The 26,109-nt window shown below is 40.7% G+C and overlaps 2 protein-coding genes across 5 annotated transcripts; both read left to right on the top strand.

Moving 5' to 3' along the window:
• Positions 1-1,726: 1,726 nt before the first annotated feature.
• fshr (follicle stimulating hormone receptor) lies at positions 1,727-11,221 on the top strand. Its single transcript, XM_058621392.1, has 14 exons — positions 1,727-2,117; positions 3,463-3,534; positions 4,386-4,460; positions 4,670-4,744; positions 4,819-4,893; positions 5,825-5,899; positions 6,256-6,336; positions 7,160-7,228; positions 7,321-7,395; positions 8,102-8,287; positions 9,036-9,256; positions 9,460-9,641; positions 9,727-9,918; positions 10,023-11,221. The coding sequence occupies exons 1-14, from the start codon at positions 1,927-1,929 to the stop codon at positions 10,554-10,556; spliced, it is 2,103 nt and encodes a 700-aa protein (XP_058477375.1). The 5' UTR covers positions 1,727-1,926; the 3' UTR covers positions 10,557-11,221.
• A 3,191-nt stretch (positions 11,222-14,412) lies between these two features.
• fbxo11b (F-box protein 11b) lies at positions 14,413-26,104 on the top strand. 4 transcript variants are annotated; one of them, XM_058621391.1, is made up of 22 exons: positions 14,413-14,734; positions 16,201-16,364; positions 16,605-16,665; positions 16,955-17,096; positions 17,181-17,310; positions 17,756-17,839; positions 17,950-18,082; positions 18,236-18,342; positions 18,996-19,107; positions 20,591-20,697; positions 20,793-20,930; positions 21,022-21,239; positions 21,427-21,607; positions 21,693-21,815; positions 22,614-22,699; positions 22,804-22,880; positions 22,955-23,098; positions 23,496-23,606; positions 23,699-23,806; positions 23,910-24,018; positions 24,281-24,379; positions 24,547-26,104. In XM_058621391.1, exons 1-22 carry the CDS (start codon positions 14,647-14,649, stop codon positions 24,674-24,676), a joined length of 2,652 nt encoding a protein of 883 aa, XP_058477374.1. In that variant the 5' UTR covers positions 14,413-14,646; the 3' UTR covers positions 24,677-26,104. The 4 variants fall into 4 exon arrangements, with proteins under 4 accessions (XP_058477374.1, XP_058477373.1, XP_058477372.1 ...); XM_058621390.1 differs by having other exon boundaries at positions 16,952-17,096; XM_058621389.1 differs by having other exon boundaries at positions 16,605-16,686.
• Positions 26,105-26,109: the final 5 nt, after the last annotated feature.

Below are 26,109 nucleotides of genomic sequence, written 5' to 3'. Positions count from 1 at the left end.
AGTCAGAATGGGACATCCACGTCAGGATAACACAAACATAAGAGGTGAGCCACTGTGCATCCTGTTAATCACATTAGTTGCAATTATTATTTACTGGTGTTTGAAGTATGTGATGTGTAAAAGGTGCATTAACTTCACACATGTGAGCATCTATAATTGGTATTCTATAGAGTCAAAAACCACTTTGTAATTCCGTCCACACCTCCCCTTCACAGGTGCAGAACAATCAGCCTCACAGATGAATCCGCAAATTCATATCATGTATCAGCACAAACACACACATGCCATGGATCTGTCTCTGTCCTTCATCTCCACTCCTCTGTGCACCTGCATTTGTCCCTTTCTTTCTGACTTACTCGCTCTTTCCATGTTTTTCTCTTTTGTGTTTGTGTGTATGCACAACTGTGGGACTGTGTGTGCCTGTGTATTTGTTACCTCTTTATGACATTTTCTGGCATAAACAGTGACCTTGTCAGGAATGGTAGTCCACATGGAGACCAAAACCTGGTCTTAATGAGGCAGAACTTCATTTCTGAGGAGCTGCTTAAGTTTAGAGATAAGACTTCAGGGTTTAGGGTTAGGGTTAGGCATTAACTGGTTATGGTTAAGGTTCGGGATAATACTTTGTTTAGGCTGGAAGTCATTGCAGAAGAAGTCCTAAGAAGAATAGCCCTGTGTGCGTGTGTGTGTGTGTGCTTGTGTGTGTGTGGTCATGTCAGGAGCTCAAGGCTGCGTTTCTCTTCCTGCTTTGGAATAAATCACAAATAGCACTGAACATTAAATTCCCACTGTAGGTCGCACACAGTGCAAGAGCAAACATGTGGAGAGGAGAAGCTTAAGATACATAAAGCTGAAAATGTAAGAAAATAAAAGAAGTTGGAAAAGATTTTCTTTTCTATTGCACGGATGTGCACATGAATGCGAGATGCCCTAGATGGCTGCGTGCCGGGGAATATGGGAGTGAATATGATGCCTGTCGCTTTGATATTCTGTTCATCTTTAAACTGAAATATGAGATAAAGCTAGAAAAGTCTCATATCTATGTGATTTATTAATGAATACAAACTTTCAAGCTGGAGTATATGGAGCTCTGAACTGCAACACAAGGTTGCCGGGACAAAATATGTGTAATAAACGTTCTTTGGCCTCTAGCCACAGTTAATGGCTAAATGAAGATGTGGCTAATGAACTGAAAACAGTCAACGACTGCAATTCACCTGCTAACATTAGTCATAAAAGTCAGTGTATGCAACATTAATCATCCATACTGCTTTGCATATTGTTCGAGCATGAATATTAAGTTTCATAACAACTGCTGAGGCATTTTAGCCGGCAAGCTACTGATACACACATGCATTCACTATCCTTACAGTGTTCACATTTTTGTCTTTTCTCCTTACTGTATCAAATTATTTGTCTATTTCAATAATAATGCCAAACAAAATATGCTTAAAAAATGTCTACGTTTATTTTGTTTATATTCAAGTTGTTGATTCAAGCAGAATTTTTACAGTTGAGGTGCAAAAACTATGTTAAATTTGTATTATTCTTAGTAAAATAATACAAATTTGGCTAAATTAGGATTAGATAAGGAAACGATGTGCTTGTGGATGTTTTTAAGTGATTTTGGGCAGAGTTTGTATTTTGTGAAATCAGGAACACACACAGAGAGATAAAGATAGAGACCTCCTACCTCCGCATACACACATAAAGCTTTTCACACGCCCCCACCATGAACCACTGCATGACAGGAAGCACTACAGCACCTCTCACATCTTCTCTCTTCGACCTGGCAGGGAACCTAGAGAGGATAGAACAACAAACTTTCATATCAAACGAGGAGTCTAGGCTTTGATGGGTGTTTCATCAAAGCCCTAATGCATGCTGGTTGAGATCATAAAAGTGACAAGTTAAGATACTGCTTAGATGATGAGGGGGACACAGTTAATGATAATGCTCATGGTGGTAAACGGGGCAATAGCTTCAGTGCCAGGTTCAGAAGTGGACAGTGAAGCTGGATTTGAGGCCAGCTTGGCTAATCGAACCTTGAACAGCTACCGCCTGAGAGTTTGGGCCACAGAGATTCCTTCTAACATCTCCAGCAGCATCCAATACCTGTGAGTACACAAACGCTTAACAACACACTCCAGCAACATTCCGAGTCAAATGTTAGATTTAAAAAAGTTGTCGTAGCCACTGCAGATGTTTACCTGCTGAGCCACTGCTGCCCAGTTTCTCCTTGTTGAACTGTAAGTTATTTTGTCACAACTTCCTCTTCTGTTTGGCATCTGTACAGCAAAAGAAAAAACAGCAGATGTTTGTATGGAGCGTTGGTGTAATTCTTCCTGATAGCGACACCACATTCTGTCCAATTCTTCTATACACTTTCCTTCAAATGTATTATTAATCCTTCAACCAAAAAACACGGGCTACTTTGGCCTTCCGTCTGCTGTGAATTTTATGTTGAATGACATTGATTTTCTGGGGTTTATTCTGTATTATTTTTGCATTTATTAATTTCTAAGCTCATTTGGGGATTTTCAGGCTCCTACTGGAGTGGAGCACACATGTAAACCCATGACACTAACTTTTAGTTGCTCGTATGGTCCAAGGTCCAAAAACAACACATTCTTTTTTTCCCGTAACACAGTTAAATAGCATCATTTGTTGCTGTGAAGGACTCATGCTGCGAATTATACATCTTTACTCTCATTTGCATGTATGCAAACCATGTCTGCTCATCTTTATTGAGACCCAGTGACCTGCATTCTTTTTTTTTAGTGTCACTTAAACACAATGTTGGAGTGACAACATTAGGGTCCATGGGATATATAAGAAGGTACCAAGAGATTAATTTATTTCAGCAGCTATAGACTGTAGCTTTTACCTCCAAAGATGTGGTGGTCAGAGATCAGAGGTGGTGCAAGTGTTATAGGTGTTTTTGACAGTGACACAAAGCTAAATGAGGCAAGTGAGGGTGACTGCCACTTGGAGTAAACACTGACCTGTTGTTTTTGCCATTAAAGCATTTTGAAGGAATCTCAAGGCCAGGAGGGGGAGGAGGGTGGAGCAGTGGGGGCCAGCATTAAGATGTGGACAGCCTGGAGTTTTTGCATGAACATGCACCTAGACAGAACAGGGAGCAGATATGCATAATCAGAGACATACAGAGAGAGGGAGAAGGAGAAGGAAAAATGTTTATGTCAAAAGTAGCAACTAATTCCCAAAAGACTTTAAGTTGGCAATGTGTGTGTTCCCATCTGTTCTGTTCTGCTTGAAGGTCAGGGCTAAAGAACAGTATGCAGCAACGTAGCACAGTTTGGACTCCACCACCAAATGCCAAATTCAGTGAATTAAAGGCCCTGGCCTTCTTGCGCACTTCTCTCGTTGATTAATGAAAACGCATAAAGTTGAGAATGTGAGAAACGAACCCGCCTACATCCCCTGTTTCTTCATCAACAGGGAGGTGTGGAACACAAACGTAAGCGTGATTCCCCGGGGGACCCTCACCGGCCTACAGCTCCTCAGAAGAGTGTGAGTGTGTGCATGTCTGTCACTCATGTTTACACTTTGATGTGGAACGTAATGAACTGAGCAGGTCAAAACAATTAATATACGGATCATGCAGACAGAGGAAAAGTGTGTGTGGGGGGGGGGGCTATGGCCAGGCCTGATGGGCAAATTTCTGTGCACATATTTGATGATGTTTCTTTGAATAAAAAAAACCCCCATTACATTTACATGTATCAGTAAAGCTAGAATAATCAGATTAAATATTAAATAATATATTAAATTACTGGAATGGACTTGTAAAATACAATAAATGTGTCCTCTATATACTTAATTGTGAACAATTATTTATCTACAAATCAGATATTATTCTATCGGTTTGCCGATGCAGAGCGAAGTGGGCGGGCTGGGGTGTAGGTTTTGATCATGTCCTGGATGTAGGCTGGACCGGATCCGTTTGTAGCATGGAACGCAAGCACTAGTCACGCATTCAGTCAGAGACTCAATTTACAGCTTTACAGGGGGAGCCTCTTTATTCTTCAGATCATATATATAAGTATTAAATGATAAATCCAGACTTCCAAAATCAAATTTGTTGTACAATTGCTTTGGTTTCCCAATCTCTTAGTGTTCCTCAGTTTATATCACATTGCATGTGTCCAGCTCTCTCTTATAATTTAATCTTTTGACCTGCAATTGTAAACACTACATTTCCCATATGTGTTTGTATGAAGACACAAAGGTGTGCACTGTTAAGTTTGTGTGCATTTTGCTTGTGACTAAAGAACCACAGATACTGAAAACATGATCTGTATCACTATTTACTGTATCTTCTTCATATATTATAACACCCTCCTCTACCCACAACCTTAAAGCACCATATTGGGGAACAACATTCTGAAGAGTATCAACCCATTTGCTTTTGCCAACCTCCCTCAGCTCAGTGATATGTGAGTATACAGTGAGCAAAGAAACCATTGTGAACATGTTTTATACAACGTGCTGGTGTGTTTAGTCTCTGCCGTGGAACATGAAGAGCTGCAAACTGTGAGAAAGTAGATCGCCATACAGTGGCAGACAAAATATATCAAAGAATAAGTGTGAATGAATACCTGACAGCTGGATGTTTGTAATATTTTGTATTGTTGTTTCCTCTTAGCTTAATCTCTGAAAATCTGGCTTTGGAAAATATTGGAGCTTTTGCTTTCTCCAATCTCCCAGAACTCATTGAGATGTAAGTATTAAGGTCAAGGGTTAGGATTATTTAATTAATGATGTATATTGATTTGTACATGTATTTTTCCTCAGGACCATAACAAATTCAAAAAACCTACGTTCCATCCATCCAGATGCATTCGGGAACATGATGAAACTACAGTATCTGTGAGTTCTCGCCAAAGTGCATAAAACTGAAATCTTTATAACTTGTGCTTTTGTGTGTAACTGTTTGTGTTGAAGTTGGGTTAGGGGTGACAGGCCTATTTCTGACAGTCTTTCAACACAAAAATACATTGTTTGTATCTTTTGTAGCATCTCAAAATAGTGTAATGCTAAAGTCTCCCTGACATTAGCATAACGATTACTGCTGTGTTTGTCCTGGTTTTGAAAAACTAGGACACATACTTTAAATAGAGCAGTATACAGTGGAGGAAAATGCATTCCTTAAAGTACCTCTGCAAACAAACATCGTATTTTTAATGTATACCTCAAATGTAGCTGATATTGCTAAATGCTCTCAACATCATTTCATACATTCAGTTGACTTAAGAAAAAAAGGGGCAAAGGCTATACCATCTTGGGCATTGAATATCACAGATGATGCACTTATAAAACCTTAAGTGAGGCCATGAAAAAACCCAATATGGTTATCTGTATGGATAATATACTCATGATATTGTCAACACATACACATTCCTCTGAAAAACATTTGTTTATTAGTGTTTTACAAAGTACATATATATACTGTATATATATTCAGTTTTGGGAGACAATCCAACTCATTATTGTCTCATTTCAAACCAGTTGGTCTCAATAATGAGGGTTTTTTTTCACAGAGTGCCACTGAATAAGGCTGAATGTGTCATATGTTTTTGCCAGACATTTTATCTGGAAGAGGGAGCCCTTTAAATGTCCGATCTTTCTCTCTGGCAGCCAAGCTTCTCTCTGAAGTCTCTTCTGAGTCTGTCTTCACGCCGTTTATTTATTTGTTTATCTGTAAAATGAATGCTTCATTGTCTGATTTTTTTTTTATCTGTTGTTCGTGAGGCCATGGTGTGAACATAGTAACATTTGGTGGTTCATTTGCATGTCACAGGACCATCACAAACACTGGACTCAGCATTTTTCCAGACTTAACGAAGATCTACTCCACAGCCTTCGACTTTCTGTTGTAAGTCCCATGTATGCACAGATGTATGCTCAGACATACACCCACACATGAGTCCCACATTCATCTGATTGTATACACTCCTATGCACAAAGAATGAAATATGCCCAGAAGTCACACCATGATACAGTATATATAACACTGCAGTCTCTAGACTCTACACAAGCCAGAATATCAGAGATGCAAACCATCTGTTCCTCTCCACCAACCTGCCTTAAAATGCGTCTTTCAACTCTCTGCCATGCCTTCCTCTGAAGGGAATTTGATGGAAGGGGATCGTAGCATGTATGCCTGATATTTTGCACCTTCAGTGTATATACTCATAAGCTTCACGTGTTTCTGATCTTTGTGCTGCTTAGTGACCTGCAGGAAAACAGCGGAATAACGAGCGTCCCCGCCAATGCCTTCAGAGGCCTCTGCACTCAAACTATCTCAGAGATGTAAGAGATCCATTGTTATTTTTTTCTTCCTCTTCTTTTAGAAACACACAACCCTCACACAGCAGAGTAAGCAGTACAGTGATGAATGTTCCCTGAAATTGCTGTCTGAGCTCTGTCTTTTCCTAATTGTCTCCTTTCCCCATCACATTTCTGTAACATACCCCGGCATATATTACCTTTATTTTAAATAAAGTTAAAATTGAGCAGTTCCATTGTAAACTACTTAATATTACTTTTTTTTACTTTTGCTGTTCTTTACAGTTGAACAGAATTGTAGGCACTTCTACTTGCTTAAATGTATTACACTGTGGATGCTGTAAACCTTTAAATGTGGGACTTGTGACCGACTACTTTCATATCTATACAAAAACTAGACTGGACTATTTCTAATTAGATGGAAACAGCAACTTCTTGAAGATTAATTTTGCTTCTATGGACACAAGATGACCATTCTTGGTGCCCAAATCAGCCAATTTTCTCCAGGTCCAAGTGATTTGTCAAAAGTAACCAAACCTAATAGTGAATAAGTGACTCCAGGACTCTCATTTGTAATGGAATTGTTTTAAACTGTTATAGTGCTTAAAAAACAATAAAAATCTAACGACTCCATCAAAGAAATATAGTTTGCCCACAGCTTCTGGCGTCCAGACTGATAAAAACCCATAAAAGGAAAAAAGAGGAAAAGACGTCTTACATAATGAATTTCATACAGCTTTAGTTACTGTGAGCAAAAGAAGCATTTATAGTTCAGAGACGTTTACAGTTGGAAATGTTCTGTGTTGGAGCCACATGACTGTAATTTGGCTACTCCCTCTGATGACAGACGGCTCAACAGAAATGGCATCAAGGAGGTGGCAAGAGGCGCCTTCAATGGTACAAAGCTGAACAGATTGTGAGTCACAAGCAGAGACACAATGACAATCAGTGGATTTACAAAAAGGAAAACATAATTCATTTCTCGTTCTCCTCCCTCTCCTCTCTCAGATACCTAAGAGACAACCAACAACTTACTCACATCAATAACAACGCCTTTGTGAGATCCAGTGGGTTGGTGGTACTGTAAGCATGACATCTAACTCATCTAACTCATGTCTGCATGATTCACCCTCCTCATCATCACTTATTGAAGTCAGGATGTAGGAGAAAACAAGACACAACATGGTGTGTGGGAAGACTCAAAAGAGAAAAGAAAAGGCTTATAAATAAATATAGTAAAAATAAATCGAGAGCAGGTAATTCCAAGTCTGTCAACGAAAACCCTGAGAATGTTGTATTTGCTGTAATATAGCATTATTTATATATCACAAATAGTGCTCAAAAACACTGAGTCAAATACAATCCACATTCAGTCCAAATATAAAAAAAATACATTTTACACAAATGCCTGATAAAGCAGAGACGTTAAAAATGTGGGCTGTTTATTTCTTCTTTCTAAGATCAGAACATATACTGTATACAGTATATATATATGAGTAATAGAGTTGGAACTTTATGTTTTTGAAATAGCAGGTTCAGGCTCGGTGTGTAAATGCATCAGCAAAAATGTGTTGTGTGTGTGTTAACATTCTGGAAGTTCATAAGACGTCTGTATTGAACTGATATTTGTATATCCCTAGTGTAAATATGCTATTTACAGACAACCATAAAATCATATATAGTTGTCCAGAGTAAAACAAAATTAACTAAATTTAGTGCCCATGAGCTGCTGAAGTGCACCTATACCTCATTTCCTCCTCTGCTAACTCCTCATTGTTATTGTCTGCAGGGACATCTCTCGGACAGCCATCAGCTCCCTGCCACACAACATCCTTGGTGGACTGCGTATGCTGATCGCAGAGTCTGCCTTCCACCTCAAAGAGCTTCCTCCTCTGCAGCTCTTCCCCAAACTGGAGCAGGCCAACCTAACATACCCGTCACACTGCTGCGCCTTCAAGAACGTGCACAGGAACAGGTACAGGCTGTCAAGAAGTGTCTAAGCCACACTGCAATGGTTTCTGAACCTTTTTATTTAACTGCTTTATTGCTGAGGAGGAGTGATGCCTCTGTCGTGTTTGTGGCTTCGCTTAGCATTAAGAAATAATAACTGGAGTACATAACTTTATCAGCTCCGCACAACTTTCTCTGTGTTACTAAGTAGATCAGTGATTAGTACTCGTGTCGCCCGGTGACATCCCCACACTGCACACAGGCAGGGATTTGTTTTATATCAAGACAGATGGAGGCAAAAGCAAGATTGCACAGATTAGAGATGATGCTCCTCGCCCACCACTGTATACACACAAATGTTCCCTCACTCACGCCTGATAGTATTCCTTGATAGATGTAACATGTAGTTTCTGTTCACAAAAACTCGACAGAGGCAGAATAATAACATCAACGCTCACCAAAGGTCACACACTGCAGCTTTAAGATCAAAAATTATCTTGTATGTTTAATCCACACAAAAACTATAGATTAAAAATAGTATAATGAAGCACAATGCATTAGTTGCAGCTCTATTGACAAAACATAACAGAAGTAAATAGAACATTATGGGTATGTATTTTCACATAATCATGACCCCATTACTACTATTAACCACAACAGGATGCCTGCTCACCACAGTGTGGAAAATAAAATAAAAAACAAATAAAAAAATACAATTGAGAAAAGAGAAGAGTGTTTGTTTACCTGTACATTGTGTGTGTGTTGTTTGTTAGGACGAGGTGGAATCCCTTGTGCTCGCACCCCGAGGCTCGGGATAACATTTATTTCTACAGAGACTACTGCTCCAATGCCACGGCCATCACCTGCAGCCCGCTGCCAGATGAGTTTAACCCCTGTGAGGATGTCATGTCCACCATCTTCCTACGGATCCTCATCTGGATCATCTCTATCCTCACGCTGCTTGGAAACGGATTAGTACTCCTTGTGTTGTTAGGTATGTTCATGTCAGATCTATTATTTACCTCCCTTGTGCATGTGTCTACACTCATTCATTTCCATTTCATTCTTGACGCATGCAACTAATGCCATTCCTCAAAAGTGCTTTTTTTTTTTTTACATACTAGCATAATGAGGTTTTAATCTCTTTTACACCAACCTTTTTTCTTCACATATCTGTTTCCACCATTGTGTTGACAGGCAGCCGTGCCAAACTCACTGTTCCCCGTTTCCTCATGTGCCACTTGGCCTTTGCTGACCTCTGCATGGGTGTCTACCTGGTAGTCATAGCAAGTGTGGACACGCTCACTCGAGGCCAGTATTACAACCATGCTATTGAATGGCAGAATGGCCCGGGCTGCAATGCTGCGGGCTTCTTTACGGTGTGTACACACATATAGACTCCACATGATATAACAGGTCATCGCTGTATGGGTTTGACTGAAAAGATGTTTGTGTGTTTGACAGGTGTTTGCCAGTGAGTTATCAGTGTTCACGTTAACTGCGATCACCCTAGAGCGCTGGCACACCATCAAATATGCTCTGCGGCTGGACTGCAAAATCCGCCTGAGACACGCATGTCTAATCATGTCAGTGGGCTGGATCTTCTCATCTGTGGCTGCTTTGCTGCCCATGGTCGGGGTCAGTAGCTACAGCAAGGTGAGCTTTTAGACAACACATTCTCTGCTTCATTCATCTGTGATGTCCGGTTTGTGATGACCTGCACCAATTGAGACTGTCTTGTGTTTTCATGTATGCTACAGGTGAGTATCTGCCTGCCCATGGACGTGGAGTTTCTGGTGGCTCAGGTCTACATTGTGTCTCTCCTCCTCCTCAACATCCTGGCCTTCTTCACTGTGTGTGGCTGTTACCTCAGCATCTATCTGACCGTTCGCAACCCCTCATCAGTGCCAGCCCACGCTGACACCAGCGTGGCCCAACGCATGGCCATTCTCATCTTCACTGACTTTGTCTGCATGGCTCCCATCTCCTTTTTTGCCATCTCAGCTGCCCTCAAGCTCCCTCTAATCACCATTTCAGATTCCAAACTCCTGCTTGTCCTCTTCTACCCAATCAATTCATGCTCAAACCCCTTCCTGTATGCCTTCTTTACTCGCAACTTCAGGCAGGACTTCTTTCTCTTTGCATCTCGCTTCGGCATCTTTAAGACCCAGGCGCAGATCTACCGGACAGAGAGTATGTCCTGTCAGCTGTCAGGATGGCCCTATTCAAAGACCAGTGTGATGCTGTACTCAGCGACGGCTGGACTGAGTTTCGATGGGAAAACAGAAAGCTGAGAATCTTTCAAAACACCACAGAATGTATATTTGTTGCTAGAATATCAGCAGTAGGGTGCTAATTCTCTCGCCAGAGAAATACAGAGATAGTGACAGAATATAATAGATAACTCCTGAAGGTCCTCTTGTACTCTCCCACGTGTTGGTGAAGAGGATAATCACACTTTAAAATCCTGATAACAATGTATAATTGTTTCATTTCTGTGTATCTCAACTGTGTTGCCAATATATTTTAAATCATGACACATCTGTTAGTGTACAACAGCTAAACTGTTCTTCTTTAGGCACACACACAAAAAATGCAGTGTCTGTAAAGGTTCTCAGTCATCTAGGTCATAGTCATTTTCACATTAACCCTAACCCTTACCTCTCATCCAAGATTAACTGAAGAAGATTCTAGGATATAAGGGATATAAGTGAATTCTGTAATGTTGTGTCTGAATTATACTCATTTCAACTACATTTAATCTGCTGTAGCTCTTCTTGCCACATGTGTGCCCCACTGCCCTTCAGTTTCTCCATATGTTTAAAAGAAGGACATGGCATAACTGTGATGTTATATTGTTTATTGTTTGTAAATAACAGTTCTAAGTTTATCTATGTATTTTGCACAAAATGTATCTCTAGTTTTTCCACATCATTTAATAAAGTTGCTTGATATTGGTTCCCTGGCTTGAACAGATTTTGTACGGTGTCAGCGTATGAATAATTCTCTCTCTCACACACACACATAATTGTACACCTCTCTTAATGACGACATAATGCATTTCCAACCTTGTTACCTTAAACTTAACCTTCACAACTAAACACCTATCTCTAGCTTTTAACCTAACCTAAACCCTAATGTTTAAACCAGGTCTTAATCTCCAAAAAGCCCTTTAAGGTTGTGAGGACCAGCCTCACAAGGTCAACATGTCTTCACAAAGACAGGTTTGAATCAAAATGTGTCTTCACAGACTACTACACAGACATACGCGCGCGCGCACACACACACACACACACACACACACACACACACAGTGAGCTGTCTTTATCTAGAAATGCTGTCCTTCGGAACATCCAAAGCTTTCAAGGACAAAGTGACCCTACCAACCTCTCTCCACTGCCAGTGCTAGTGTGGGTGGTTGGTTGTGGGGGGGACTTCACAGCTGCTTGTTCTGCTTATTACAGGAGAATGAATAATATTAGACACAAACACACACACACACACAGGAGCAAGGATACAGCTGCAAGACGGACTTAATCTCATTGATATGGATACACTGCCTCCTACATCCCAACACAAAATGTGTGGGTGCATTTGTGCTCTCTGGCCACCAGGTGATGCTACTGATGCACAGACCAGTGAGACATAAATTATACACAACAGAAAACATGCACTTTAAATGTACTATCATATGTGACGGTAACAGCAGAGCTCACCTCAACAGCACTATCACTAAAAAGCTGACGTCAAAAAACTGGCTATGCAACACTGACAATAAAATGTACCTTTTTCCTCCATGTTCCTCCCTAAAAATGTCTTCATAAAAGATACATTTGTGGCAACACGAAGAATGCAGCCAACAGTTAAATTCAAGGTTACATCAATCTCTGTGAAAAGGAATCTTTTTTCTCTGAGAAAGGTCAACTTTGAATACCAAAACTGTCTCTCCATTTTGCAGCTCAAAACTTATATAAGTAAATGAATACAATCTCACCTAGCCCTTCCCTTGCAGAATATAGTAACTTTTTTTATACAAGCAGTATTGAGGATCTTGAGTTTAATGATTACTGACATTCAGAGGTCTTTCAGTACAAACGGTCAAGGATTCCTGTTGACTTTCTGATGAAAACATGTAACACATGACATGATGGTGTCATCCACAGTTTGCTATTTGTTATATATTATTTTCCCTTCCCACGTTTCTACCTACTTCAACTACTTACAACCCATATTTAGGATGATCATAGAAAGTCTACGAGATTTGGTTTTACGTATACAGTAAATACAGTATAATAATACTGATAGTTTTCTCCTCTGTATTCTGCAGTGAAGGTTGCCAAACCTATGAGAAACATGATTGATTGCTTCTGCTGTTGAATGTTGAACGATGCAGATGCTTCTTGCTACATGCAGATACTCAAAAAAAATTCAACACAAAGACTTTAAGTGCATGAAAACCATGAAATTGTTAAGTAAAGCAACCAGTGTAAAAGGATCTGCTGTATCCTCACATACTTGAGTTCATCAGTTTACCATTTGATTGTTTGCAGACAACAATGCCCTCTAGTGTTCAAATGACATACAATTATCCAAACTAGTTCATTAAAACAAAATCATCCTTTCCCTGAATCAAACACTCACCTCATGCAGAATTCATGGTGAGTGAGCTGAAGAATAATATACCAATTTGTTTTCCACAGAGAATGGAAACTGTAATCAAATCATATGAGTTTGAATGGGGCCAAATAAATAAAAACAAAAGGGTAATAATTTCCTCCTCACAACTCATTGAGATGCAACTATAAACAGACTATTTAAATATATGTAAACTTTAATTGATGGAAGCCCCGATATTAAAAGATGCTTTTACTGACTCATTATATTTGTCATCAATTCTTCAAGCACAATTGCATAATTAACTTTGAAAGACTCTGTAAATGGGCTGACACATGTTATGTGTCTTGCTATAAATTCTGTTTCTATTTTGTAATAATTATCATAAATATTAAAGGGTCAGGATGTCCATATATACAAGCTTATTTTGCAATTGTATTCATATTCAACCAATGTATGAGAAATAATAAATATTAATGCCTTATTAGCATGGACAAATTACGGACCAGGTGGTTGTAACCTCTGTGTGCAATTAGTGTTAATATCTCATGTTTGACAGTCAAAAGACAACGTGATCACACATTTTCACAAAAAGACCACAAAGAGACAAAAAAATGAATGGAAAAGCAAAGGGACATCAATGAGACATAACATGGCTGCAAATAGACGCAGAAGGAACACAAAGAGACATAACTAAGACATACAGAATGACCACAAAGAAGACCATAAAGAGAAATAGGAATACCACAAAAAGATATGTGATAAAAAAAGGCATACAATTAAAACATGGAAAGGCAAGGGGACCTCAAAGAGACATAATGGTTATTAATAGATGTAAAGGGAACACATGGAGAAATAAAATGACCACAAATGCATACAGAATGACCACAAAGAGACATAAAAAGACCACAGAGAGACACAATTGAACAAACAAAGAGACCTCAAAGAGCTATAACAAAAAAATGTGACTACAAACAGACAGACTTGGAGAGTCTTATAGAAGCACCACAACGTGACATAAGGGGATTACAAGTGTTATGAAACGACTAAACGGCCCCAATCAATATAAAAGATGCAAAAACATTAACAAATGATCTATTGGTGATCATTGTTTTATTACTCTTCCATTCTGTACTTCAGAAGGACTAGGGGACTTTTTACTTCTCAGTGCCCAGGTTCCCAATTTCTAAGAATCACTTATTATTAGATAAAAACAAATAAATGCAGGGGACATTGTTTTTTGAAATAACTGTGTGATAGTGCATTGGTAGTCCAAGTCATTTAACCCATAAATGAACCTGACACTGAACCATACGCCGGAAAAATGCGCATTGTTTTTGATGAGGTCGTAGACGACTCCATACATTGATCTAATCGCCGCTTGACCGATTCCGGACCCCAACAGAGGGGTTTGTTAAGTCATCTGATACAAAGCTCCTGATTGGTTATTCTTTGGAGATCTTATAAAACACGCAATGTGATTGGTCAAACGGACACTCTGCTCTTTTTTCTCGCGATTCTTTCCCGTGTGGGTTAATGGCTCCTCCTGCTTCAGACTGAGACGGAGCTGGCAACGATCTGCTGTACGGGGGGAGCTGTAACACCGCGGAGGAAAAAAGCGATTACACCCCAAATACCAGCGGGTTTTGATCGCAGTTGTTTAGGTGTTTTTGGGAAAAAGGTCCTTCGGTTGGTAGATTGGGTCGAGTACTAAATTTAGGAGCGGGCGGTTGCGGGCAGCAGTCCATTTTTCAACAACCAACTCCCCAGATGAACTCCGTCAGAGCCACCAACAGGAGACCCAGGCGAGTGTCGAGGCCGCGCCCGGTGCAACCCGAACGGAACAACGGAGAGAGAGGTAAGCTATGCCACGAGCAGCTAATGGTTTAAGACGTAGCTATGTCGGGGGATAATTGTCTTCACATATCCCTCGTTTACACTTCACCGGCCTGTTCGCTGCACTTGTATGCTGCGAGCTGAACAGGAAACACCGAGGCTTCTTGCTCTGTGGCGTAGGCCAGGCCGCGCTTTGTTTGGCTTGAGTGATTGGGGCTAGCGAACGCCGCTAGCAAGCTTACCAGGTTAGGTAGAGGTTGGGGGTTGTCTTCGCCGAAAGTAATGCGTATGTAGCTCTACGGTTAACATCAATAGCTCATACCCAGGTTACCTCCGTTGGTGGTAAAGGGTTTGACTTGACACACTCAGCTTATGGTCTCCCGTGACTGTTCGGTCGTTGCATTCTCAGCTGTCACCAACGCTTCTGAGGGTGTAAATCTGCGGTGTTTTTGGACTGCCATTTTTTTGGGGTGTAACGTTAACAAAAACATGAGCAGCGACTGGGTGCACTTCTTGTTAGCTGCCCTAGCTTTAAGGGGCTGTACGGATCAGCTGTGGTTGGCGACACGGTGGGGTTTTGGATGATTGCAGTGGGTCCATTTTGTCGGATCGGGACTGTAGTTTGAAGCTAGCGCAGGTAGTAGAGTTAACCCACATCTCTTTCCTTGTTCTCGGTGCCTGTTAGCCGTAGCTCGATTTGTTTACACCGCGGTTTTACCAGCTACGCATTTCAGTTTTAGCCATTAGCCGCACAATATACTTCATCTTCGGCCTGTAATTTGACAGCACCTTTTAAACATTAGTCTGATTCTGCCCCTGTTCGATTTAAAGATAAATGCGTACTGACCGATGTCAGTTAGGTTTATCTACACATAAAAGGCTTGTAATGTGGCTGCAGGGGGTGCATCTGCCATTATCAATCACTAACCTTTGTCTGCCATACCAACTACTACCCTGTCTGGTAGCCTGCGCAGTGTGTGCATACTGGATGTGAGATGAATACACACTATTGTGTTTAGAATGGCAAGGGGGATACAGTTAGAGTGTCGGTGTACTGCTCACAGCACACAGTGCTTCAATGACTGAAGAAGTTGTGGTTGTTTAATTGGATTAAACAAAGGGGATACAGCCTCTTGGGGAAATTGCAATGCAATTGTTTTTAAACTGTATGGTCTCCAGCTTTTTGAATTCGTAAAGTGCCCTTTTACACACCGATCATCCACAAAAATATAACCGATAACTGTCCTGAGTTATTGTTGTTGCAGAGCAGTGTGTGCCGGTGCCCTGTTTTGAAGGTGGTTCATGCTTATCAACATGTACTGGCCATTTTCAGACTTATTTTAAACTTTAAATTATTATCCACACCTTTTGCAGAGTGTAATCACACTGATCAACTACAACATCTAATCCCATTAGCAGTATTATTATTGTGGCTCACTGGTAATAAGAGGCAAATATATAATAAATTGTGTTTACCCTCGTGAACAGATGAGGAGGCTCCTGCAGCTGCTGCAGCAGAGATGGCCATTGAGGAGTCCGGACCAGGAGCTCAGAACAGTCCCTACCAGCTTCGACGCAAAACCCTGCTTCCTAAAAGAACCGCTGCTGCCTCTGCCACCGCCTCTGCCTGCCCCAGCAAGAGCCCAATGGAGGTGAGGCTGAAACATTTGAATGCATTTCATCATACACTTCAACACAGTTTGCATGTTGTCAGATGTGTGTCTTTGTGTGTGTGAGGTAGATTGAGAGTGAAAGTGAACTGCTGATTGATTGTGTCCTTCTCTGTTTGAACAATGATTTTGTGACAGAGCATTATATTTCCCAGTTTATTGCTTATTGCTTAGTGCTTTAATCTTGGTATGAAATGAACATCCACTCACCCTCTTTTTCAGGGAACGTCCACTTCATCAACAGAGGCCTTTGGCCATCGAGCCAAGCGGGCACGAGTGTCCGGTAAGAGCCACGACCTGCCAGGTGTGTGTTAAATCTCTGCAGCTGGGCAAGGAGATAGTTTTAGTGTTTGTCTTTTTTCTTTTTTTTAACCTTGTGAGCTTTTATTGTTTGTTTTCCCTCTGTGCTGTGCTGTGATAAATCTTGTTTTTTTGTAATCTGTTAAATAAAACTCACTCCAAAGTTTAATGTGTTTGGAATGAAAGGTTTTTCCTTGCATAAGCTTTAGGAAATGTTTTTCTTAAAGCTTATGTTGGAAGTGAGTGTCTCTGTGTGTGTTTTTTTTTAGCAGCCCCAGCAGAGCAATATCTGCAGCAGAAGCTTCCAGATGAGGTAGTTTTGAAGATTTTCTCCTACTTGTTGGAACAGGATCTCTGTCAGGCAGCTTGTGTCTGCAAGAGGTTCAGCCAGCTCGCCAATGACCCCATCCTATGGTCAGTGGCTTTCATATAGTTAATATGAAAGTTATTAAAAGACAGATGGCTAAAAGTATGTGCATGTGACATTTTGTGTTGTAGGAAGCGTCTGTATATGGAGGTCTTTGAGTACACACGTCCCATGATGCACCCTGAGCCTGGAAGGTTCTACCAGGTCAACCCAGAGGAGCATGAACACCCAAACCCATGGAAGGAGAGCTTCCAACAGCTGGTGAGTTGAACTCCATATAGTTTTTTCCATCATTTTTTCATGAAGAAAAAGCTCTGTGAAGCTTTATGTCTTGATTTAGACCCGGTTGTTTTTTTTCTGTCTTATTTTGCCTTTCTTTAAACTAAATATTAACAATTTGGACTTCTGCTAAGTCATTTGGATTGCAATAAAATCCACCCATGAGAATAATAATGGATGACAAAGGGCAAGGGTTCCAGTAAAATTAAAACACTTTTCTAAGGAAATCAATGTTTACATCAAGAAGTAAACCTCAAACAAATAAATGCTGCTTGTGTAGCACATTGTGTGCACCTAAAATTTAATTAACCTAAAACAGTATTTTCAAACCTAGATTTATGCTCATCTTGAACGAGGTGCTTGTTAATATTTGTGGAGATCAGCAACTACGTGCAGTATATTGACCTTGGTGTATTCTGTTTTGCAGTACAAAGGTGCCCATGTAAAACCAGGCTTTGCAGAACATTTCTACAGTAACCCTGGCAGATACAAAGGCAGAGAGAACATGTTGGTAAGTTGAAACGTTCTGTGAAGTTAAAGTGCTTGTTTTCCCAAACTGCCTTTTGATAAACTGTGAGTGTGTACATTATGCCTAAAAAAGTCTGTGCCTTTCACTTGCAGTACTATGACACCATTGAAGATGCACTGGGTGGGGTCCAAGAGGCTCACTTTGATGGTCTAATCTTTGTTCACTCTGGCATCTACACAGATGAGTGGATTTATATAGAGTCCCCCATTACCATGATTGGTGCAGGTGAGCATGTTCCTTTCACTAAAAACTACTTGAGACACAACCTAGATGCTCCAGCCCAGTGCAATCAATGTCACTCTTAAAATTGGACTACACACTCAGCTGTGTATGCCCATATGTATGAGAGTGCTGAGGATTTCTTTCTGCTTTCCTCAGCTCCTGGTAAAGTAGCTGACAAGGTTGTTATAGAGAATACCAGAGACTCAACATTTGTCTTCATGGAGGGGTCAGAAGACGCATATGTGGGATACATGACCATAAAGGTAAACATAAACCTCACTGTTCCCTTCATTCTACCAATTTTAAACCAGGCTTGGAGAAGGCTCATGTATTTTAGATTATAGCCCTGTCACAAGGCGTCAGTGTATTATATTATCTGTAATTAGTTGGCAATAAGCTTATCATTTCCAAAAGGAGACAACAATGCTGACAACAAAACCAAATATTATGGAAAATGCATCTGAATGTTTTGGGGATAAGAGAACATATTTATCAAATGTTGCTTCAGTGCCAGATGTTTTTAATTTGACATGGTGTTAACAAACGGCTGTTTATCATTACTTTTTCAAATCTAGCAGAGCATTAATCAACTTGGTGATATATTTGATAAATCAAGCATTGAATAGGCTGATGTAATAATAGTAAATGATCAGCTTAGAGTGGGAGAGTGTGATTATGGTGTCATTGACATAGCACACATTACAAAATCAGTTGTTTTTTTTTACTGAAAATATCCAACTGAATTCTATAGCAAAGTATATAGCTTAAAAATGGAAAGCACTACTACTACTCCTACTACTAAAATACACCTGTAATTTAATGTTAGTTGTGCCAATGTCTCGGGTGGACAGATGCTGGATGTGTTGCAAGTAAACCTCTGCCTTTGTCTGACCTTTTGTTGCTTTTCTCACTGCAGTTTAACCCTGATGATAAGTCAGCGCAGCACCATAATGCCCACCACTGTCTGGAGATCACAGTCAACTGCAGCCCAAACATCGACCACTGCATCATACGTTCCACATGCACAGGTAAAACACATCACAACAATATGATTATTTGTACATCTTATAAAAGTGACTGTAGAGATGATTTGGCACCTTGTTGGCAAAGACATTAGCTTAAAAAGTATATGAATATAATATTGTTTACTTGCTGTTAAACTGTTAAATTGCCTGTTTGAATAATATGTGTCAATTATAGTATGAAAAACTAAAACCGGTCATTTGGTTTCAGGACTGGAAATCAAGAAGCCTTGGATTTTAGTAAAGGCAAACCTTACACTGAGCTAGTATTGCACAGTGTTAACTCTCTTGTGTATAGCTTGTTAGTTTGTGCTTTGTCTTGATTAAACCTATAAAATGTCTCTAAACCTTAGCATCTGCCATAAGTTAATTGTGTACCTTGAGAGCAGTTAAAAGAGTGTGAATCTACCTTATCTGTGATAATATTATATATATGTTAAAGTGTTACTTCTCATGCTCTGGGCCCAACATCATCTCCATCTTTCCATTACTATAGTGCCTCCTCAATGTGGGCTGAGTCGTCATACCATGGCTACACGAAAATGCTGTGACGTCGACTTATACGCAACACAAACACGCACTAATGACAAGCAAAGCAGTTGTTTTTGGTGTACGGAATCATAAGAATCAGTTAATTAAAAAGATTTGTTCTTTTGACTGGAGCACAGACTCCGTCTGACACAGTCGCTGAATTAAAATACGCCGGAAGAAGTTGTGATGCGGCTCACGACCAGACTCCTCCGTCAAAAATCAAGATCTTAGAAATGTCCTTGCTAAATGTTTGAGATTAATGCATGTTTTTTTTTTGTTTTTTTTTACATATTTTAACTGGTCATCTCAGTTCACCATTGTTCAGATTGATTTGTGACGTCACTGTCTGCCAGTGGCCGGCAGTCTGTCAATGTTGCATATAGTATTGGCTCGGTTCGCTTGGAACCTCACCAGAGCAGGCACTAAAAAAGTACCAGGTACTATCGCTAATGGACAAGCAAAAAAAAAACTGAGTCGAGTTGTGCCGTGCCAAGCCATGCTACAACTGTATAGTGGAAAAATGCCATTGGAGTGGAGAGTGACACATATGTTACAGAGGGCTTTTTGAAGTGGAGGACTGTTCCCCTCAGGATCCCCTGAACTGAGCATTAGGGCAGTGGATAACCACAGTGGTCCCAAACCACATTCAGTCAAAGTCAAATCTCTCTGAGCTAAATAGGTCATAAACGTTCAACCGATCAAAAGTGACACACGGCCATTTCTACAAAAACGTCTTTCATGACATGAGCAGCGCGTGAGGACACAGTTTCACTGAGCAGTAGCTGGTGCGATCAACTGACAACTGTTGAATCAATGGTCTTTACTTTTTCATGTGTATGTATAATAATGTCAGTATAAAAAAAAGACATCTACATGTCCAGTTTCTACTGATTCAGTGACCTTTGGACTATTGTAGCACAACTGTAGAGTGACCCCACTGTTTTCTCTCCTTGTGTAGTGGGTTCAGCTGTCTGTGTGAGTGGCCAGGGAGCATGTCCAACTATCAAACACTGCAACATCAGCGACTGTGAGAACGTGGGCCTGTACATTACAGACCATGCACAGGTAAAGCTGCCGTCCCTCTGTAATATGCACAACGTAACACACGGAAACGGTCATTGTGGCTTTGTTTCTGACATGAACATTTGTTTTTGTTCCAGGGCATTTATGAAGACAATGAAATCAGCAACAACGCACTAGCGGGAATTTGGGTGAAAAACCACGGCAATCCCATCATAAGACGTAATCACATTCACCATGGACGAGATGTTGGAGTGTTCACCTTCGACCACGGCATGGTAAATACGCGCCAGCGATGGCATGCCATCTGTGTTACTTGAGAAGACATTGGGCCATCCTTCTAATCTGTCATATTTTTGTGCGTTTCAGGGTTACTTTGAGAACTGTAACATCCATAGAAACCGCATAGCAGGCTTTGAGGTGAAGGCTTACGCTAACCCCACAGTGGTGCGCTGTGAGATCCATCACGGCCAAACAGGAGGCATCTATGTCCACGAGAAGGGGCGGGGACAGTTTATAGAAAACAAAATCTACGCTAATAACTTTGCCGGTGTGTGGATCACATCCAACAGTGACCCGACGATACGGTGAGACCACACACACTGCAATGCAGAATTTAACTTCAACTTTAACTGTTATGGAACATTTAAAATGGTGCCTAAACAAAAATATAGTTATATAAGATAATTGATTGCACCATTGCAAGCATCATTTCACCTACTTCAATCTGTATCCATCTGTATCTGAGATTGACCTTTTTTTCTTTATATTTAGGGGTAACGCTATATTCAACGGTAACCAAGGAGGGGTGTACATATTTGGAGATGGGCGGGGTTTGATAGAGAGCAACGATATCTATGGTAACGCCTTGGCGGGAATTCAGATCCGAACCAACAGCTGCCCCATTGTACGGCACAACAAGATCCATGATGGACAGCATGGAGGCATCTATGTGGTAAATACACATCATTGTGTTGGTGTGTTTTTTTTCCTCACCATCAGAAAATGTTGTTCTTAGCTGCTCCTACTTTGTGTTTCAGCATGAGAAAGGTCAGGGTGTGATCGAGGAGAATGAGGTTTACAGCAACACACTGGCTGGAGTGTGGGTGACCACTGGCAGCACTCCTGTCCTCCGCAAGAACCGCATCCACAGTGGCAAACAGGTAAACCGGGTCCCAGCCCAGCGGACATTTAATGTGATCTGGGGCAGGATGAATGAGCGTGATGGTGTTTTTGCTCCTTTGATTGGATCCTGGGTGGACAACTAAGGACACATTGAAACAAAAATTAGCAAAACAATGCAAATGCAGGCTCTGGAAAAGGCATGATACATTCACATAGATTAAATATTTTACTACGATTTTAAAAAAAACAAACAAAAAAAAAACGCTCAGATGAGAAATCTCTTGTGGCTGTTCGTTCGGTCTACCCTCAGCTCCGCTGCGCCCTCTAGTTACTAATTACAACATTCTGAAACATTGGGTGGTCTTCTGCTGTCATACAGGTTTAATAATTTTAAACAAGGGACTGTTAATTTTGGTTAATGTGCACTGAATATTTTAATGCCATTACAGTCTTTGCAGTTGTTTAACTTGACCACTTTTGCTGCAACATTGTAATTACTTTTTTTCTCCGAAAAGGTCCTAAGTTATAAAATTAGAACTTAATAATGTGCAGGCACTGTGGGTAAAACAGGCACTCATGGAATATAATTGCTCCCATTTGTGCAAACACTGTCACATTTTCCCAAATATCTTGTTAATAAATAAATAATTATGTAACAACAAAGAAATCCTGAGATGATTGTAAATTTCACCCAGGCTTTCCAGTATTTTACATGTACCACTGCTTTGACTAAAAAATGCTGAGTGCATACAGTATATCTTTAGTCTCACTGCTGCACCTTTTTTCGGTGAAAAGATTTGTATTATATTTTCTTTGTCTTTCTGTCCTATTATTAGGTCGGTGTATATTTCTATGACAATGGTCATGGTGTGTTGGAAGACAACGACATCTACAATCACATGTACTCTGGTGTGCAAATAAGGTAAATTGACCCTCTTTCATGAGTGTATCCATGGAGCAAAAGCTTTAGTACATTTGTTTTTTCTGTTGAGACTGATTTAAAATGATTTTGTTGAACCATGACAGGACAGGGAGTAATCCAAAGATCAGGCGCAACAAGATCTGGGGAGGCCAGAACGGGGGAATTTTAGTCTACAACTCAGGTTTGTGCTTCACTTTTACAGCTTCTGTGTTGTCTGTGCACGTCTGTGTCTAATGCTGCCGTTTAATGTAACAGGTCTGGGCTTCATCGAGGACAACGAGATCTTTGACAATGCCATGGCTGGAGTGTGGATCAAGACGGACAGCAACCCCACGCTGAGGAGAAATAAGATTCACGATGGCAGAGATGGGGGCATATGCATTTTCAACGGAGGCAGAGGTACTGCACTGCCGCCTAGAACGCATTCATCAACGTGAACAAGACATACAATTGAACCATTATAGTGCGTCGACATAGCATTTCACCATAGCACAGGGTTTGCACCTGTTCATCTAGTTTCCTCCACTTGAGGGTCACGGGGGAGCTGGAGCCAATCCCAGCTAACATAGGGAGAAAGGCGAGGTTCACCCTGGACAGGTCGCCCGTCCCTCAACAACCATTCACACTCACACCTACTGTAAATGGATATTTAAAATACTTGAAATGTGCTTGAATTTGAAATGGAAAAAGTTACATGAACCCTCTTTTTATTGGACTGGCATCTTCTCCCCTGTTATATGTGGTGTTCTTTTTCCTGTGTAATAACATTCCGAATATGCTATCTTAATCTCTTAAGGTCTCCTGGAAGAGAACGACATCTTCAGGAACGCTCAGGCCGGTGTTCTGATCAGCACCAACAGCCATCCAATACTCCGCAAAAATCGCATATTTGATGGCTTCGCTGCTGGTTAGCTCCCCACCTCACTTTTACACCAACACAAATAACATCCCAATTTTTGTCTGTTTTGTGCTGATTTTTTTGTTTTTTAATATTCCCAGGTATTGAAATCACCAACCATGCCACAGCAACACTGGAGGGAAACCAGATCTTCAACAATCGCTTTGGAGGTCTGTTCCTGGCCTCCGGAGTCAACGTCACCATGAAAGGTAAGAAGCAGCTTTTTGCGACTTTTAAAAGTTAAGATCTCTTTGCTGTAGTCGTCTCTCTAACCACCTTCACTTTGTTTGCTTTCTGCTCCTCTTCTGTCAGATAATAAGATTCTCAATAACCAAGATGCTATTGAGAAGGCAGTGAGCAGAGGACAGTGTCTCTACAAGATCTCCAGCTACACCAGTTACCCCATGCACGACTTCTACAGGTAAACAGATATGGATTATTCTGCATATATTGTATGAATTGTTCTCTATGTTGACCCAGCATATTAAATATTATCTATAATTGATTTGACAAATTTTAAGGTTGACGCCAGAAGTCACCTAATAATAAATAAATAAATAAATGAGCAAATCAATTATTGGTGTAAGTAATGATCTGATGCAGCCCTACCCTTTAATAAAGTGTATTTTATGAAATTGTTTTTCCCTTTTTAATTTTTGAATGAATCTGTTTTGTTACTGTAGATGTCACACCTGTAATACAACAGATAGGAACGCCATCTGTGTGAACTGCATCAAAAAATGCCACCAGGGGCATGATGTAGAGTTTATACGGCACGATAGGTGAGTCTTTACTTTCCTTACTGGCATTTTGTCTGGAAAACAATGATTTCATTTTGTAATTGGGAACAACCTGAGGGAAATGAGAGTCCCATTTTGGGATCTGATAAAACTAAAAAAATTGGCTTGTCTTTTGAATTATTTCAATGCTTCTCCTCTGCTCCACTCAGGTTTTTTTGCGACTGTGGAGCAGGAACACTGTCCAACCCGTGCACGCTGGCCGGAGAGCCCACACATGACACGGACACTCTGTATGATTCAGCGCCGCCCATTGAGTCCAACACGCTGCAACATAACTGAAAGGATCCTGTCCGAGTTACTCTCTCCCATTTAAGAAAAAAAACAACAAAAAAAAACCCAACAAAAACAAACAAAAAAAAAAACACATAACATTGCACACAGCCAGACACACACACACTTATACACAGTCATGTACACACATCCACTTGCAGCCATAAGAACCCAGAGAGACTCTGACTGCTGCGCTCTCAGATGGGATTGAGGTGGAAAGAGGCTGCAGAGGAAGCAGCTTCCAGCCCTCTGCACTCTGACTCGCTGCAGCAGAGGGCAGACTCCACTAGAGGGAGCAGTGGAGCTGAGGGTAGACCCGACAGAACGGCCACAAGAGATTCCTCGTCTGAGCATTTCTTATTGTAGTCTGTAGGCAGAGAGAAGACAGTAGGAGAAGGGCTATGCAGAGGGGCTGTCGAAGGCAGCATGTGAAGATCAGACCCCAGTATGAAAACTCAGCTCCCAGCTCATTTCTCCTTCAAGAACTGCTGTCAAAGAGACTTCATGCTTCCTCGCAGCTGCCACCCCCATTGGCTGCCTAGCGGTTGTAACTAGGCAACGGATGGAAGGATGTTGCTCTGTTGTGTGTGGAGAAAAAGAGAACGAGTGTGTGTGTGCGCGTGTGACGGAGCACTTGGGCTTTTTTTATTTTTAAGAAAAAAAAATATGTTCTGATCAATGGATTTTATTTCAATGCTTTCTCATGTAGTTTTGTATTTTCAAGCAAAAAAGCTGACTGTATTTGAATGTCTTTTATTTTATTATATATTATTATTATAATTATTATATTTTTTTTCTCCCCCCCTTTGGTTAGCGTCCCTCCCCTTCTCCCAAACACACAGGCAGACTGCAGACACTCAAACGTCCCAGTGGTGAAGTTCTTTCTGTGAAAGAGAATCTCGTTTAAACACTACAAACCCTCTCCAGTACATTAGCTTAAATGGCAGGTGGAGGGACTCCACACTTGTATAAAGGTGTGTATGCGTGTGTGTAAATGTATGTTGTGTATAGTGAATGTGTGTGCGTGCGTTGATGCAGTGCTTTGTGGAGAGGGTTCCAATAGGAGGCGTCAGAGCTCCTTTTTAACTGGAACTGTGAGTCAATCTGCAGTCCCCCAATGTCCCAACCCCCGACCTCCCCCTCCCCCTGTGTATCGTGGTGACTGTGGCTCCTCATGCAGCCTGAATCGTATGCATGTACCATAACATCTAGACTTAATATATTGTGAAGTATTCAATAACCATTATGTAGATGCTAGTTGGAATTCAAAAAGGGTATACTTTCTTAGAAAGACAAAAAAAAAGAAAACAGGAAACTGGCCATTTCTAAGAAAATAAAACTTTATTAGATCAGAGGTGTTTTCTGTCTTGTAATATCAAACCCACTCCCTGCATTTCCCAATAAAGGCCCGGTCATGTTCAACATAATGTTGCCAGAGAGAG

This window comes from Solea solea, chromosome 21, assembly GCF_958295425.1.
Source record: "Solea solea chromosome 21, fSolSol10.1, whole genome shotgun sequence".
NCBI lineage: Eukaryota > Metazoa > Chordata > Actinopteri > Pleuronectiformes > Soleidae > Solea > Solea solea.
The sequence above is the reverse complement of the archived record's forward strand: the minus strand, read 5'-3'. Positions and strand labels throughout refer to the sequence as shown.